We start from the raw sequence: 15,886 nt of genomic DNA on the forward strand, positions 1-15,886 counted from the left end.
TTTTTCACAAAACCCCCTGCCGTTTCCCTAAATTAACCCGCAATCACCCCCACCTGAATTTAATCTGTCGGAATCGAGTTCACGTCCGTTAGAGAACAACATATTATCTAGTAACACAATATGTATGAATCAATCAGAACTTCGGTATGAGTTATGGCCGTTTGTAAATCAACCCAGAACATAATCATACCGATACACAAAACAAGAAGAGCTACCTGTCAGTTTTACTCTCCAGAATGTCAGCAAGGATAGGCAGGGTAGTGGTACATAAATCTAGTGCGATGGCTTCGCTTTTCTCCATCATAACACTTGCCATATCAGCACATACCTGGAGTTAGCAGAAATCTTATAATTATGAATCAACAATGCAACGGTTATTCCATGCAGAACGGGGAAAAAGGTTGCAGAGTACTGACAACATGATCAGTCATCTTCTTGAGCGCTGAGAAAACACCCCTGATGTCATTTCTTTGCCACATTTGGTGCAGAATCTGTGAGTAAGATACATTTGATACACGTTTGGATTAGTTAAAACATTTGAGGCGGCAAGATACAGTCTGTTAGCAGTCATGTTTGGAAGACTATCCGTTCACAGGTCTGCTGAATAAGATTGTGGTACACTGATAACATAGTTAACTCAACCAGCCATATTTCATTCTGAAGAAACGAACTCTATTCGAATCTGGAATACCATGACATAGGACACTGCATACATTTATATATTTTTCACATTCTATTGATAGCATGCAGCATATATGTTAGTCAGTTTAAATGTAACACTGTTAGTTTGAGAACATTCTAGATTAGGATGTCCTGTTTCCCCTGAAGAATAACAATATTACACTCCAAAAGAAAAAGTGAAGCACCATACAGACCTGCAATTTTGTCAGCCGTGACCGTGTTGAACTCAAAAATAGATCATGCTCTTCGATTAGAACAGATAAAACATCCTTCTCGCTAGTTACGATATTAGTTTCAGCTGCTTGAGTGCTTCCTCTCTGCAGATGGCAAAAAAGAAGTTACAGAAATTAGTTTGTTTACGGTTTTCCTTCTTTTAATAAATCCAAATTCCAATTGTTAAACATGATATAACAACAGTATCAACTATGGAACAACTAAATAGAAAAGATTTGTGCATTGAATCTAACAGTCAGAGCAAAAAATAAACAAAATGTTCTAATAGCGTATGGGTTGTCTCACATACAGATGAATATATTCGGCCTCTAGGAGCCCCCAACGCTGAATTGCTTGTTGTTGGTTCTTCGTGACTTGGGGACTGATCCCTGCCTTCCCAATTAGAAACAATTGATCTTGTTCTTCCTAGAAATACTATACGATTCAGGCATGAAGAACAAATTATTGCAAGCACCAAAGTATAGCAAATTATATACCTGCTCTTGAAACTTCAATGTAGCAGTTATCTCTTGGCTTACGCATTCTAGGAACATCTGCAAAATAGCACCAAATGTTCAAGCAGTTACAACTTAGTTGTACATGAAAATTACAGGTAATTTTTAAATTGTGCACATGATTTATCAAATGAAACTTATGAATCCAAAACACAAAGGAAAACTAATAACTTGACAACAGAATAGAAAATTCCCAAAGCATTTATTAGAGCACAAGTTTTCGCAGCCAAACATAGACAAGATTAAACTAACAGTGCTCCATGAATAGGTTCTTCAAATTCACTGGCAACTATTGCATATGGAAAACATCTACCTACAAAAATAATTGAAGAACCTCGAATGAATAAATTTAGTTGTTCCAAACACTTGAATCAGTACATGACAAAAGGGAATGGAAATTTCATCAAACTCACAGAAGAATCATTATTTCGAGCACATGATGCAAGAAGGCAGGAACTACTTTTTAGGTAAATCAGGCACCACTAATGGTTGTGAAACAATTCAAATCAAACTATAGTAGTCCATAAAACAGATTAGCATGTTAAGGGCAAGGATCATACAATTATCATTCCAGTGGCTCGTATTTGATTCTGCTGAACCTGAAAATCCCGACCTGTAAACTGAACCATGTTTTACGTCTTCATGAGTTTCTTCGGGAATCACTGTTTGAACAGCACCATTCCTCCGAGGAAGAAATATTTGACAAGTAAGGTCGTTACTTTCAGTATCTTTGCTTCCCACATCAACTTTGTCCATATCAACTTTCACATTGGTTGATTTCCTTGGTTTAGCATACCTTGATCTTGTGACGACCTTACTTGATGTGGACAAACTTTTTCCATATAAATTTTCAGTAAGGTCGTCACTTGATTTGCAGCCCAGTGGGGCGGAGAATAACAAGTTGACCTTGCCTGAGTATTCCTCAAAAAACATATAGCTGGGCTAGCCATTCTCATCTTGAAAAAAAATTAATATTTGGGTTGGATATCTGTCCTGGGCTAGATGGGCCATAGCCCGCCCAGTTAATACCATGCTCTCCTCTGAACAACAACGAAAACATCGCCAAGAAAAACTCTGCAGTGCTCACGCCTCAAAAACACAAATACTGCTCGAGTTGCTTGGTCCCAGCTGTCCGCCACACCTTGTGCAATTCTCTTGTTTATATTGACTACATAGGTTGACAATGGTGTGGGACCGTGATGTCAGAAAACCAGGAGGAAGCAAAAAAAATATAGTTGTACATAATAAGGAGGCACTTGCGTACGTACGGCTATGGCCCTAGTGGGTCCCTACTGTCATCCAGTCAAAATAAAGTCATCTCCTGAATCCTCATGTTCATTGACTATGTTAACAATGCTCGGCGCCACAGCGAGTGCAACAACTCGAAGGACGACGGAGAGGGCCTCGTGGGCCCTACGGATGGTCTGATACAGCACCCGCTGCTCATTCAGGAAGCTAGGATCATTGGACACCTATGAGCACCTTCGAGAGACTGAGGCGGGATGAAACGGTAAGGCTGCACTTGGGAGCTCTGGTTTATTTCACACATGTATTAAGATACAAGTGTAATTTACTCATCATAGGAAACAATGCGTAAAATACATGCATAATGAAACCGAGGGCCTGAGGTCTGTAAGTAAAACCGGCGGGTTACGCGTGTAATTTGAGAGACCGGTGTATATTTTACTAGTCGAAATCGACCAACCAAGCGCTTTGCCCGAGACCATCTGCTTTTATTTACAAGTGTCAGTTTTACAAGCGGTTTGGTTGGAAAACGACGATCCAATCACGGCCTAAGATGATGAGTTGGTCGGAAGATCATATGGTTTCACGTCTAACCTACCCGACTTGTCGTATAGGCTATGAATGAAACATAAGACGATGAACTTCTTAAGCACAGAAACAACAGAAGAGGATGATCTTCCTAACAAGCAAATCACTAGCATTACATCGACATGCAAAACCATACGAAGCATTATTCTCAGGAGGCACGTTGAACAGCTCGTGATGCCCCATGCCACAACATTCCAAGCTCAACTTTGCAATCAAACACAAGGCCTGACATTACATAGACAATATTCAGAACAAACTCTTAAAATATCTTACGTAAGTCAACATTCATGTGACTATGCATCTCAGCAGAGTAAATATTTACTTCTGAACTGAAGACAGGAATAGGAAAAAATGATCGACGTTTCTCACAGCAAAGGGCGTCCCACTCAAAAATATCAAATGCATGTCTTCTGGCTAACATCAATGAGAAAAAATTGACAAGGTTTTCCAATTTCAATATATTAAACTAATGTCAACTTTGACAAGCTTTTCCCATTCAAAATATGTAATGCCTATGATTGTGGAACGAGCAGGGTTTGTTATCAGTTTGTCATCTAATAGTCCGGTGGCTCAAGGTGACGACGAATGATTAGAGAACCATTCGATGTATTGTGCATGATGTGAAGTATTATGGAGGACACGAACCATCTAAATATTTTGTGCAGTTCCACTAAAATAAAGCTGAGCATCCCTGTGGATTTCATATTTATATGCTGCCAGAAAACAAAGACACATCAGCACACACATGAATATTGGCCCCAGTGTCAACCCACCAATCGGTGGACTAACAAACTGAAAGTACGGTAAAAAGATTACCATACCCAGATGCCCCATCATTGTTGCTTAGAGTGACATTGACAGACTTGGAGTCCTATCCTGGCTTCTTGGTACTTGTTTGGGTACTTGTTTGGGCACTTGTTTGCCCAGTGTTCCTCCGAACCACAAGTAAAGCAGCCATCTCTCTTTTAGTCTTTCTTCTTACCTTTCTTAATGGTCGACGCTGGCAGCACCATTCAAACATATAGTCCGGTGGCTCAAGGTGACGACGAATGATTAGAGAACCATTCGATGTATTGTGCATGATGAAGTATTATGGAGGACACAAACCATCTGGACATTTTGTGCAGTTCCACTAAAATCAATCTGAGCATCCCTGTGGATATCGTATTTATATGCTGCAAGAAAACAAAGACACAGCAGCACACACATGAATATTGGCCCCAGTGTCAACCCACCAATCGGTGGACTAACAAACTGAAAGTACGGTAAACAGATTACCATACCCAGATGCCCCATCATTGTTGCTTAGAATGACATTGACAGATTTGGAGTCCTGTCCTGGCTTCCTGTACTTGTTTGGGCACTTTTTTCCCAGTGCATTCCACGTCATGTAGAGTTTCCTATGCTCTCTGCAGACTAGTCATGTCACCAGCGTCTACTAATACTCTGTAAAGCTTCTCGATCATTCCTTGTGTAATGTAGCGCAAATAGTGACTGCTTCTTTCTGCAAAGTGGTAAGACCAACTGGACCCACTAATGCAGCAGTTTGCCTTAGACACATTGGCTTCTTTTGTGCAGTTCAACTAAAATCAATGTCGGAATAAAACCGAGCTTTAATTTTGATATCCCTGTAAGCAACAAAAGGTAAAAGGGAAACAATTACTAAGAAATAACTGTTGATGACTTGTACTCCCAGAAGAAAAACATCTACTAATCTACCTTATCTTAATGGGAAACAAAGTAGGAGAGTAGAAATTCTCAATCAGTGTGATTCATTCATATTAACTGAGACATTATCTTACCAATGCATTGTTACGACATGTATAAAGAACGACAAAGTAGAAAAGTATCATTCCTAAAACAATGCGACGGATTCATTTTAACAGAGACACTATCTTAACAATACCTTGGTTAAACATGTAGAAAGAACTACAAAGCAGGATAGTACCATTTGTAAAACACTATAACTGATATATAATAACAGAGACATTATTTGAACAATACATTTGTTAAACTTGTACACTGACCGATCCCTAACAGAAATGGTACTCCCGCCGATCCCTAACAAGTGTTGCATTTTTGAACTAAGATTTAGTAGTTAATTCTGAGGAAAGTCGGTACTGACCTTTCAAGACCAAGATTTGAAACAACTCGTGAGGAAGACCTGAGAGAGATCTCACACATATATGGAAATCCGGTCTCATTTTGTGCAGTCCACCAAAATTAAGCGAAGCAAAATGTCGCAATAGCAACAAGTTGAATAGATATCCATGTTTTAACAGAGGCAAAAAACGAATCAATTACTGGCCAATAAAGGAGGATGAAACATGCAGCCACAAAAATGGTAATCCCGCCAATCCCTAACAAGTGTTGCAGTTTTGAAATAACATTCAGTAGTTAATTCTGAGAGTGGCATTGCTTAATTTTACCAGCGGCAGTAGATTAACAAAAAGCATAAACAGTTCCAGGGAGAGTGGGCGCAACAACAACATGTGCTTCCATCTACTTATAAAGGAGGTGGTGCAGAGTTTGTTGTAACAAAGCAACAAGCATAATGTCTGGGTTGGTCCCATTTTCTTCACTACTTAATGGGAAAAGACAGCAATACAATAGCTTCAATTCAACATTTATTTAAAACAGGACCAATTGGTTGGTCCCATCTCAAAACACATTGCACGATCATGTGGATGAAGGCAAGTACCAACCTGTCATGACAGACACAAGATCACGTACGAATCTGCCAACACGAATAGGAAATCCAATCTCATTTTGTGCAGTTACTTTGAAATCAGGTAAAGTCGCCAGTGTGACATTTAAGTTTGCTATAGCAACAAGTTGTATAGATATCCCTAATTTAACATAGGCAAAAAGTAAACAATTACTGTCAATAAAGGAGGATGAAACATGTGGCCAAAAAAAGAAGCATCTACCTTATCTTGATGGAAAACAAAGTATAGGACAGTAGCATTTCTAAAACGGTTGCATTGATTCATATTAACAGAGAAATTCTCTTAAAATAGTTCGGTAGTTAATTCTGAGAGTGGCATTGCTTAAAATACAATAGCTTCAATTCAACATTTATTTAAAACAGTACCAATACAAGTAGCAAAACATCTCAAAACACCTTGCACGATCATGTGGATGGGACATGGTACATGCCAGCACCATGTGCGTCCACACGTATAAATGGGTGATGCAGAGTATGTAGCCAAGCAGCATATTTGCATTGGTCCCATATTTGTTCTCTTTGAAACTTTTTCCGATGTGAGGGCAACAAATCTAGTCCTGCACAAACTACCCGACCCCCTAGTTTCTTTCCCTTTTCAACAAAGAGTTCGGTTCCTTACAGACGTGTGTACTGGGTTAACCCCTTTTTCCCTTTTCGACCAACAAAGCGGCTGGATAGCTAGTCTATACTACTTTGCCTCCCTCCTTTCCTCATTGAACCACGTCCTAGATTCATGCTCCACCCCACCGCACCCTTCTTTCCACTTTGAACCAAGACCTAGATTCAACCAGAATTGAAAAAGACCAGGATGCAGCTAGACCAATGACGGTTTCAAAGAAACTTACACTTTAGGGTCGTTGGGATGTGGCAAGGTGTGCGGCGGGAGGTCGGATCTGCCCACACTACGTACGTCAGCGAGGAAGAAGGGGTCGGTGGCCCTCCCGCACAGGCGCTGGGTGAAAGAGAAAAGCACAGCCGGCAGTGGATTGCCTCCCTCGCCGAAGGCAATAGAGTGAACGCTGCACCTCCTCCCCTTCCTGGTGCGACGGGATCCGGACGCCTCCTTCGCCATCTGTGAGGGGGGTGAGAGACAGAGGCCACAACGTGGTCTTGTTTAGATCTGGTGAAGAGGGTGAGAGACAGTGAATATAGCAAACCCTAGCAAAGGAACGTTGAGCCTCCAGCGTGTATATACATATATATATATATATATATAGTGCGGCAAGAGTGTGGAGAGTGCAAACCCTAGCGAACAAGCATTGAGGCTCCAGCTTATATATATACCGTAGTACGGACTAAGCTCCGGTGCCTTAACTGGACCTGCTTTTGGCTGTATGACAGGTGGGCCAGCCACATTTTGGGCCCACCTGTCATAAACCCAAAGGCAGGTGCACTAAAGTCAATGAAGTTGCGTCCATATAGTACTCGTGTATATGACTAATATATAGTGGAGTGGTTTTCTTATTATCTCGATAACAATCGTTTTAAATTGTGTAAGTACGAAACAAAACTCTTTATTTAACGTACCAGTGAAGAAAAGTACTACTCCCTCTGTTCCTAAATATTTGTCTTTCTAGAGATTTCAACAAATGACTACATACGGAGCAAAATGAGTGAATCTACACTATAAAAATTTCTATATACATCCGTATGTGGTAGTCCATTGCAAACCACTTGAAAGACAAATATTTAGGAACGGAGGGAGTACTTCCGATGAACTAACGATCCACGCATCCTGGTCGCACTTCCTGTCCTTCACGTGTGGTACACTACCCTCCCTTAAGTGAACAACCACACATGGCGCCAAATTATCGGAAACATGTGAGAGTGTGTACAAATAAAGAATTTTAATTTCAATTATCGGAAAGGTTTGAGAGTATGTACAGTTTGCCCTCTCTAATAATTATGGTTTGTTGTGGTCGGCCTAAACTTGGTCAAACTTTACAAATTTTGACTTCAATCAAATCTAATATGCGGAGTAAATAAAAATGGAGGGCTACTACGTTCATCCGGGGTTTTAGTCCACACCATTTTTTAATCAAAGTTAATAGCTGGACAAATAAAATTACAGGGGAGCTGGAGACAAAGTTGTGAGAAGGCTTAGAAATCAATACAAAACTTATGCTCTTAGTACCAACGTCGATCCTTCTTCGAGGAAACATTTGGTTCATAGCCAATTGTGTGATAAAATTGCACCAACGTGAAAGACGACTGCGTCTCCAACGCAACCAAGGTGAACTGACGAAGGATATCATCTTTGTGGGTAACAAGCAAAGAGCACTGATGGAAGACAGCTTGTTTTTCATTGAAAATCGATCAGCTTCACCAGCCGACGCAACCATGAGGGGCAACCATGAACATCGATAGGTCATCATGGTGATGCATCATCCATTTGGAATCAAGTTTGGGTGAGGCACCTATGAAGTTCGACAAATCCTCACTGTGGTCTGTTTCTTCTCAGTAGTCAAGCTCGAGGAAGGAAGAACCACGTGGCAGAGGACAGTGAGGCAGAACAACAATGGCCATCCAATTTTGTGCAGTTCCACTAAAATTGAGGAAGACATGCCCGGGTATGGAGATACGCATCGCTGTTTCCAAAAATATAAAGAAGGGATATAGTGTTGTTACTTTGTTTTACAAGATTAACAATGACATCTCAATTGTCAATAAGAATTATGAAAAGTACACCAACAAGCAGAAGCATCATGATTATCTTGATGGGAACTAAACCAGGATACCTGAGAAAAAAAGCATTTCTTCATTTAACGAGTGATAGTATTAGATTAGCAGCAGCAATAGGAGCATATGGACAATGACCGCACAACCACCATGTACCTTTTGTCGAAACAACATGTATACCTCCACCGAGGAATAGATTAAGACAACTTTTAGAGTGGCATTTCCTCTATAATAGTAGGTGATGTTGGACCAGCCGACGAACCCTAGCTACTATACATGGGGAGCTGGGGAGTAGTCGCATAGAAGAAAACCCGCATGCAGTGACCTGGGGAGCTGGACCAGTACAAGAAGTTATACCTCAGGTGGGCGAGATGTCGCTTAGGCGGGCGGGCTGGATCTGCCCACAAGACAGCAGCGAACAAGGGCGCGGAGGACCTTCGTTCGCGCCAGCGCCAGCTCCGAGAGGAAGGTGTGCATCGGCTTCCTCCATTGCCGACGGCGACAACGTCAACGCTGGACCTCCTCACCTCCCGCAACGGACGGGAGTCGGCCGGATCTGTGACCACCAGTGAGGAGAGAGATAGTGTGGACACTGTCATCTTGTTTTGATATGGAGAGGGTGAGAGAGCGAGATGCGAGAAACTCTATTATACAAGAGGCTATAATGGAGTAAAACAATCTCTCCATAGCAGTGGTTTTAAATAGAATACGCGCGTTCCCAGAAAAAAGAAACGAAAATTGGTGGACAATTTTTTCACGTACCAAGAAAGAAAACTCGATCAAAAACACGCCCTCGCTTCCAGGTCACGAGAGTTGTCGCGCGCACACACATAGACATAGACATGCATATCTTGTTTACGTAAAATTCCATTTCCATCTCCATCTCCAATCATATTTGTCCAACTGGCACATTATTTACGTTGTTAATTATATACGTGGCAATATTAACATACATCATCTCTTGTTTGCGGGCGTCCAGACCGCTGCCACGGCCGCTCCTGAACAACCCGAACCTTCTTCATCACTCGCGCGTGCTTCCCGCCCGAAATGGTCAGTGCCGCATTCATGCCCGGCCAGAGCGGACGCGACCTCTCACTGGCGGCGACATTGAAGCGGCGCACCGGCCGAGAGAGCGTCGCCCACGCCGCTTCCTGGTGCACGTGACTGCTCCGCGTTCAAAGGTCGCAATAGCAGGCCACAACATGCATGTGAAAAGTTCTTGGGAGTCCGTGCTACAGCTAGCTGTCCTCCCCCAACTCGTCAATCTCTTCCAGTAGTACTAGTACTCTATGGCGCGATCCATCGACAAGCAGGCGGGAAAGTTATCGTGTACTCAGTTTGCGGTGAGTGGCATGCCGAGCGACCGTGTGGGGTCAATCCGTGGAGGAGGGTGAGACACGAACGCGACAGACGTGATTTAAACGTTGGTTTTGCTCGATGGCGCAATCCAACGAAACGAAACGTTGGTTTCTCTCCGTTTCCATTTTTTCTCTGGAAAAACTGAAACTTTCCACTCCATTTTCATTCCTACTCCAAGGTTTCCCCGTTACAATATTCCATCAAATACAAAGGAAAACTAACACGCATGCTGATGCATCTCAATGATTCACAGATCATAGCCAATATTTACTTCACAACTAAATACAAAAGTTGTGAGAGCGTGTACAAAAGAAAAACTACTGATGGGGTCACTATGACTTAAACCCTAAACCCTAAACAGGATTTAATTTCCTGGCCAGGTAGAACCTGTCGAAGGAAAGACGGCTTGCACCCTCGGATCATACGATGCTTTTGTGCAGTTCCACTAAAATCGAGCTGAGCATCCCTGATGGAAAAGATATTGAAGAAGTGTGATTAGAATAATAGTACTGGCACTAGTTCATGAGACATAAACTCATCACAAGTAGAAGACGGTAGAAGTAGAGAAAGATCGACATGGAGATGGAGCTACATGGGGAGCTGTGGCAGTGGAGCAAGCTGGCTCCAAAAGGAAGATGGACTACCTGGGACATCGGGTTGTAGCTAAAAGGGCGGTTGGGACGCGGCATCGGCCCATACCGCGGTGACCCCCGATTGGGATGCACCGACTGTGGATTTTCTCCCTCGCCGATGTCGACCGCGTCTACACAGAACATTGTTCCCTTCCCCCAGCTACGGGATTAGGCCGGATATGTGACCAGCGGTGTGGCCACCGTCGTTCTATGCTTGTGAAGAGAGCAACCCAAGCAAGCAGGCTTGTAGCTTAGGCTCCTGCTAGTGTATATATAGTGGTTTTATTTTTCTCTCCATATCAACCATTTTATATTGCGTACGTGTCATTGAAGAGTGAAATGATGGTTGCTTCTTCCAACTAACTTACTGTGTGATTTGACTGCTCCTTTAGTGGCCCCTACACGTACCCCCCTACGTGTATGCAACAGTCACACGTACACATGGACGAAAAAACGCGCGCGACGCCCTAATGCATGCATGTCCGAGCACACGACGGAACACACACTGTCACACTCAAGTACTCAACCTACACATGCATGCACACACATACTCAGCCAAGGTGAGCTAGTGACCGTATAAACACCAGAAAATGTATATATTGAGTGCAATGAGCGTATTATGAAGTCCACTGATCGTATTTTTACAAATATACAGTGACAGACTGTGTATTTATCTTGTTTGAAATTAAGCCATATTAACCGGAGAGGAGCAGTATGGACTAGCATTACTTCGCTGTGTCCCGTCAACTTGCCAAACAAGGAGAAGCTTGCAGGACGGGAGAAGCTTGCGCGCGGTGGCTCGCAGGACAAGGAGAAACTTTTGACTAATGCAAGCTCTCCTTCACTCAGGAGGTGGACGTGCAACAGTTAATTCGGTGTCAGATTTCCAGAAGCATACACTGTACTAGTAGTATTATTGTTGCACTTCCCGAAGAGGCGAACAACCAAGCGCAGAGTTTACTAGTACTACTACTACTATAGTCTATAGAGGTATGTACTATACTAGTACTAGGAACCGGATGGAGGAGCGTCTGCACTCTTATTATATTTTTAAAATGTGATAAAGCAATCTTCAACACATTTGGTTCTCTTCAAGGGTTCTCGCATGTGATAATGGAAGTTGATTGCATGGAACACTCGCCACAATTCTCGCTTAATTCTGGCTCATATCCTGTTACAAATAGGAGCGCTTGGTAATATTTCCTCTTTTTTTGTTATTCAGCAGGTAAACAGGTCAGCAAACCTTGCGGCGCATCTTTGTGCGAACCGTGCTTGCTGCACTTTGAATGTGGCCGAGAGCTAGCTTGATGAAACACCTCGCTTCCTACTTGTTTTTTTGCGGGGTACCTTGCTTCCCAGTGACCGGTGTCTTGGTTGATCGTCCTAAGAATGCTTATATATGAATAAAGCTCTCTCATTTACCCGCAAAAAAGATTAAGCCATATTAACCGGAAAGGAGGGAGTATGGACTAGCACTACTTGTTGGTGTGTCCCGTCAACTCGCAGAACAAGGAGAAGCTTGCAGGACAAGGTGAAGCTCGCCTACGCCTTTTGACTAATGCAACGTACCCTCGCCGAGGCGGCGGACATGCATCACTTGATTTGGTGTCAGGTTGCCAGAGGCATACACTGTAGTACCGAACATGCGGAGTACCATCATTGTTCGACTTCACGAAGAGGCAAAGAGCCAAGCACAAGGTTTAGTAGTACGAGTAGTACTACTACTAGAACCGCATGGTGGAGCCTCTGTGCTCTTATTTTTTTAAATCTCTGATAAAGTACACATTTATTCCGGAGAAGGGCGGAAAACGGCAGCCCAACATGTAATGATGATATTGATCAAACATGCTCAAATATATCTTGGCCTCCGTGCGAGCCCGTCTGTGTGTTCTCGCTCCTCGTCTCTCTCAAGGAACGGCGGGTTGGCCATTTTACCGTCAATTGAGATCGGTTTGTTCACACTCTGGTCCCACATGTCAGTGATATGCCAAGAGGAGGTGCGTTGACCGACTTGCCATATGCGTACTTGGTTTTGCACCTTCATACTACTCCTCCCTCCGTCACAGTTTACAGGGCGCGCTCTATTATGATTCATCTCTCTCAATGCATTTCCACCATTACAGAGACTTTAGACGTGGTTGGTTTAATGCTCAATTAATTAGGGCATGCTAACCACAATTTTCTCTCGATGTAGTACTACAGAGTGGAGTAAGTGCATGCATGTGTGTACCCGGGGTGGAAGCACTGCATGCATGTGTGTACACATTATTTCCTCTAGTAATAGACACCGTGCTATAACTATCAATGCTATTTTCAAGCCGATCGCTAGCCGCCTTGGTCCCAGAGATTTTCTATTTTTCTGGAGCGCGCTCTATAAATAGTTACGGATGGAATAGTATGAGCGGATTCAAAGAAGAGCGTATTGATGGCTGCTTCTTCCGAGCAACTTACAATGGGAAAGGTGGGGCTTATGATTTGACTGCTCATTACTCACTATTAATGCGGCACAACGACCGGTCCGAGTCTCACATGCGGCTGTGCACTACCCCCTCGGTTCTTAAATATACTCTGGAGTATTTGTCTTTCTAGAGATTTCAATGAGGGACTACTCAAATATTTGTCTTTTTAGAGATGCAAATGGACTACTACATACAGATGTATATAGACATATTTTAGAGTGTAGATTCACTCATTTTGCTCCGTATGTAGTCACTTGGTGAAATCTCTAGAAAGAAAAATATTTAGGAACGGAGGGAGTACACATACGAAGCAAAATGAGTGAATCTACACTCTAAAATATGCCCATTTGAAATTTGTAAAAAGAAAAATATTTAGGAACGAAGGAGTATAATTTTGTGCATGGCACATGGACCCGGATGCCGAAGAGGCTTCTCGCAATGCTATCAAGCTTCCAACATTTGTTTACATAATTGACGTACTATACAAATAATTTTCCAGCGACATGAAATTGTACAATGGTGTGAGCTTTCAGCTTTTGTTTCGTGTGTCTTGCCATCGATGCTCTTTCAGAAACAATAAAAAACTAACTTCCTTGCTAATCAGAGCTAATATTTACATCACAACTGAAGACAAAGTTGTGAGAATGTGTTAAATTAAAATTGATCCATGCTTTCATTGGCAGCAACGTCCCCCAGCTCTGTCAACATCAACAAGGCATGTTGGGAAAAAAAGTAGTTGTCTGGAGCATGCAGCATTCCGATCATTTTGTGCAGTTCCACTAAAATAGAGCTGAGCATTCCGACATTAAGTGTGATTACGATAATAGAGGACTGCTGATGAAACAATAAACACACAAATAGAAGCGGGTCACCTTTGCAATCTCTCTTAAGACTAACTAGTTGGAGAAGATTAGGCTCGAAGTTGGACGAGGAGGATAGAGCAAAACCAATCTCCCTTTGTGCAGTCGCACTGAAATGTAGAGACGTTGCCCATGTGACATTTTGGTAGAACTGCACAAAACACTCTTAAGAAAAAAAGTGATTTGTGCAGTTCACCAAAAGGTCGCAATAGCAACGAGGTGAAATGGATAGCCCTCTTTGCAAAAAAGAGGTAGAAAGGAAACAATTACTGGCCAATAACAGTTGATGACACATGCGACGACAAAAAAGAAGCATATTCCTTGTCCTAAGGGAAGATAACAACACGGTTGTGTTTCTCTAAAACGGTGTGAGGACGAGATTGCAATATGGAAAGTACGCCGGACGAGCTACATTTTTGGCAAAGAACTATGGAAGATCCACATGCAGCGATGTGGGAAGACGGGCAGTGGAGCAAGGTCGGAGGGGTAACTGGAGGTCATCGGGATGTAACTAGGTGAGCGGCGGCGAGCGGAATCTGCCCATATTGCGGCAACGAGCGGGTGGCGTAGGCCCTACCACGCCGGAGCTTGGTCAGAGAGAACAGCGTGTACCATAGATCGGGATGTGCTGCCTCGGCGCCGTCGAACGGAGAAACGATGGACGTCCTCCCTTTCCACCGGCGGACGGTGTCATGGAATTGTCACGGCAGATGTCCTTAGTGTCAGGACTTAGTCGCGAGGCCAATGCATCTATGTGGTAGCTTGAGAGGGGTTGAGCAGGACGAGAGACGCGACGTTTTACCCAGGTTAGGCCCTCATGGTGGAGGTAAAAGCCTACATCCTGCTTCATTGATATTGATGATGATGATCACGGTTACAAGAGTGCTCTATCTTGAGAGCTATTGTCTAAACCTAACTTGTCCAACTTGTGGAACTTGTGAATCTTGTCCCTTTTGGGGAGCCCTGCCCCTCCTTATATATGTTGGAGGGGCGGGTTACATGTAGAGTCCTATTAGGATTAGGACTAGTCTATCTCTAATACAAACCGGATACAAGTCCAGGTCTTAACTCCTTGTAAGATAAATGTTCCTCATGCCTTTCCTCTTAAACCGGCCCACCATTAACATAAACCGGCCTGCTGGGCCTTGGGCCTTGTCTTCCATCTGGAACACGCACCGGGTCACCAATGAGTCTTCAGGCTCGTGAATCGTCATACCAGTGAACCGCCAGACATGTAAGTCGCCAATCCTCTGGCGGTTTACCAATGAAATGCCTAGTCCGGCCGGGTTATACTTCCGACCGGTTTACGCCGCGGGGTATATCCCCGACATTAGCCCCCAAGTTTACCTTGGATTTATCCATGGTAAACTTATGCTACAAAATAAACACAAGAACAAATTTGACAGGTTGTGCTCCGGGTTAAGAATTCTTGTAAACCGGTACCTGATCACCCTTAAGTCCTTGTTATTTCCTCCTTCTGGGAAGTCCGGGTCCACAGACCAGCTTCATAATCAATTTGCCGACATTGGTTTGTCACAGAGAAATATTGTGAAGAATAACTCCTTTGACTCAGCTCCCAAAGCGCCGGTTTAAGAAATATGGGTCTTGAAATACTTATCTGATATTCAGCCGGTTTGAAGATGTAAAACTTGCCGGTTTGATATTACCAAAATGGCCGGTTTATAAATATTGATGGCACCGGGTCATAATTGTTGTCGACACCGGGTCATGTAATTGATCTTCCTGATTTGCTCAAAACTGATAAAATGAAGATATTCCTCTTTATATGCATAATACACGTAGCCCCCAAGTCTTAAGAGGAGAACATAGTGATAACTTAAGACTTGCTCCAATAAGTGTTTCAACCTTGAAGAAATTCGGTTTGTTCATCATATAAACTGAATACTACATATATGTAGCCCCCAAG

The 15,886-nt window shown here is 42.9% G+C and overlaps 1 protein-coding gene across 1 annotated transcript; it reads right to left on the reverse strand.

The window, feature by feature from the left end:
• Nucleotides 1-211: 211 nt before the first annotated feature.
• LOC125554871 (katanin p80 WD40 repeat-containing subunit B1 homolog KTN80.3-like) lies at nucleotides 212-2,205 on the reverse strand. The gene is made up of 6 exons (XM_048718259.1): nucleotides 1,970-2,205; nucleotides 1,392-1,448; nucleotides 1,205-1,320; nucleotides 876-998; nucleotides 417-491; nucleotides 212-328 (listed from the first exon to the last, which is right to left on the reverse strand). The coding sequence occupies exons 1-6, from the start codon at nucleotides 2,163-2,165 to the stop codon at nucleotides 212-214; spliced, it is 684 nt and encodes a 227-aa protein (XP_048574216.1). The 5' UTR covers nucleotides 2,166-2,205.
• Nucleotides 2,206-15,886: the final 13,681 nt, after the last annotated feature.

Source organism: Triticum urartu, chromosome 4 (genome assembly GCF_003073215.2).
Source record: "Triticum urartu cultivar G1812 chromosome 4, Tu2.1, whole genome shotgun sequence".
In the NCBI taxonomy this organism is placed as follows: domain Eukaryota; kingdom Viridiplantae; phylum Streptophyta; class Magnoliopsida; order Poales; family Poaceae; genus Triticum; species Triticum urartu.

Excerpts from the sequence above, each read along its gene's own strand:
- LOC125554871 (XM_048718259.1), bottom strand. The coding sequence starts at position 2,165 with ATGGACAAAGTTGATGTGGGAAGCAAAGATACTGAAAGTAACGACCTT. Across the intron at positions 1,321-1,391 it reads CATTGAAGTTTCAAGAGCAG|GAAGAACAAGATCAATTGTT; the intron begins GTATATAATTTG and ends TAGTATTTCTAG. Across the intron at positions 492-875 it reads CACGGCTGACAAAATTGCAG|ATTCTGCACCAAATGTGGCA; the intron begins GTCTGTATGGTG and ends TCTTACTCACAG.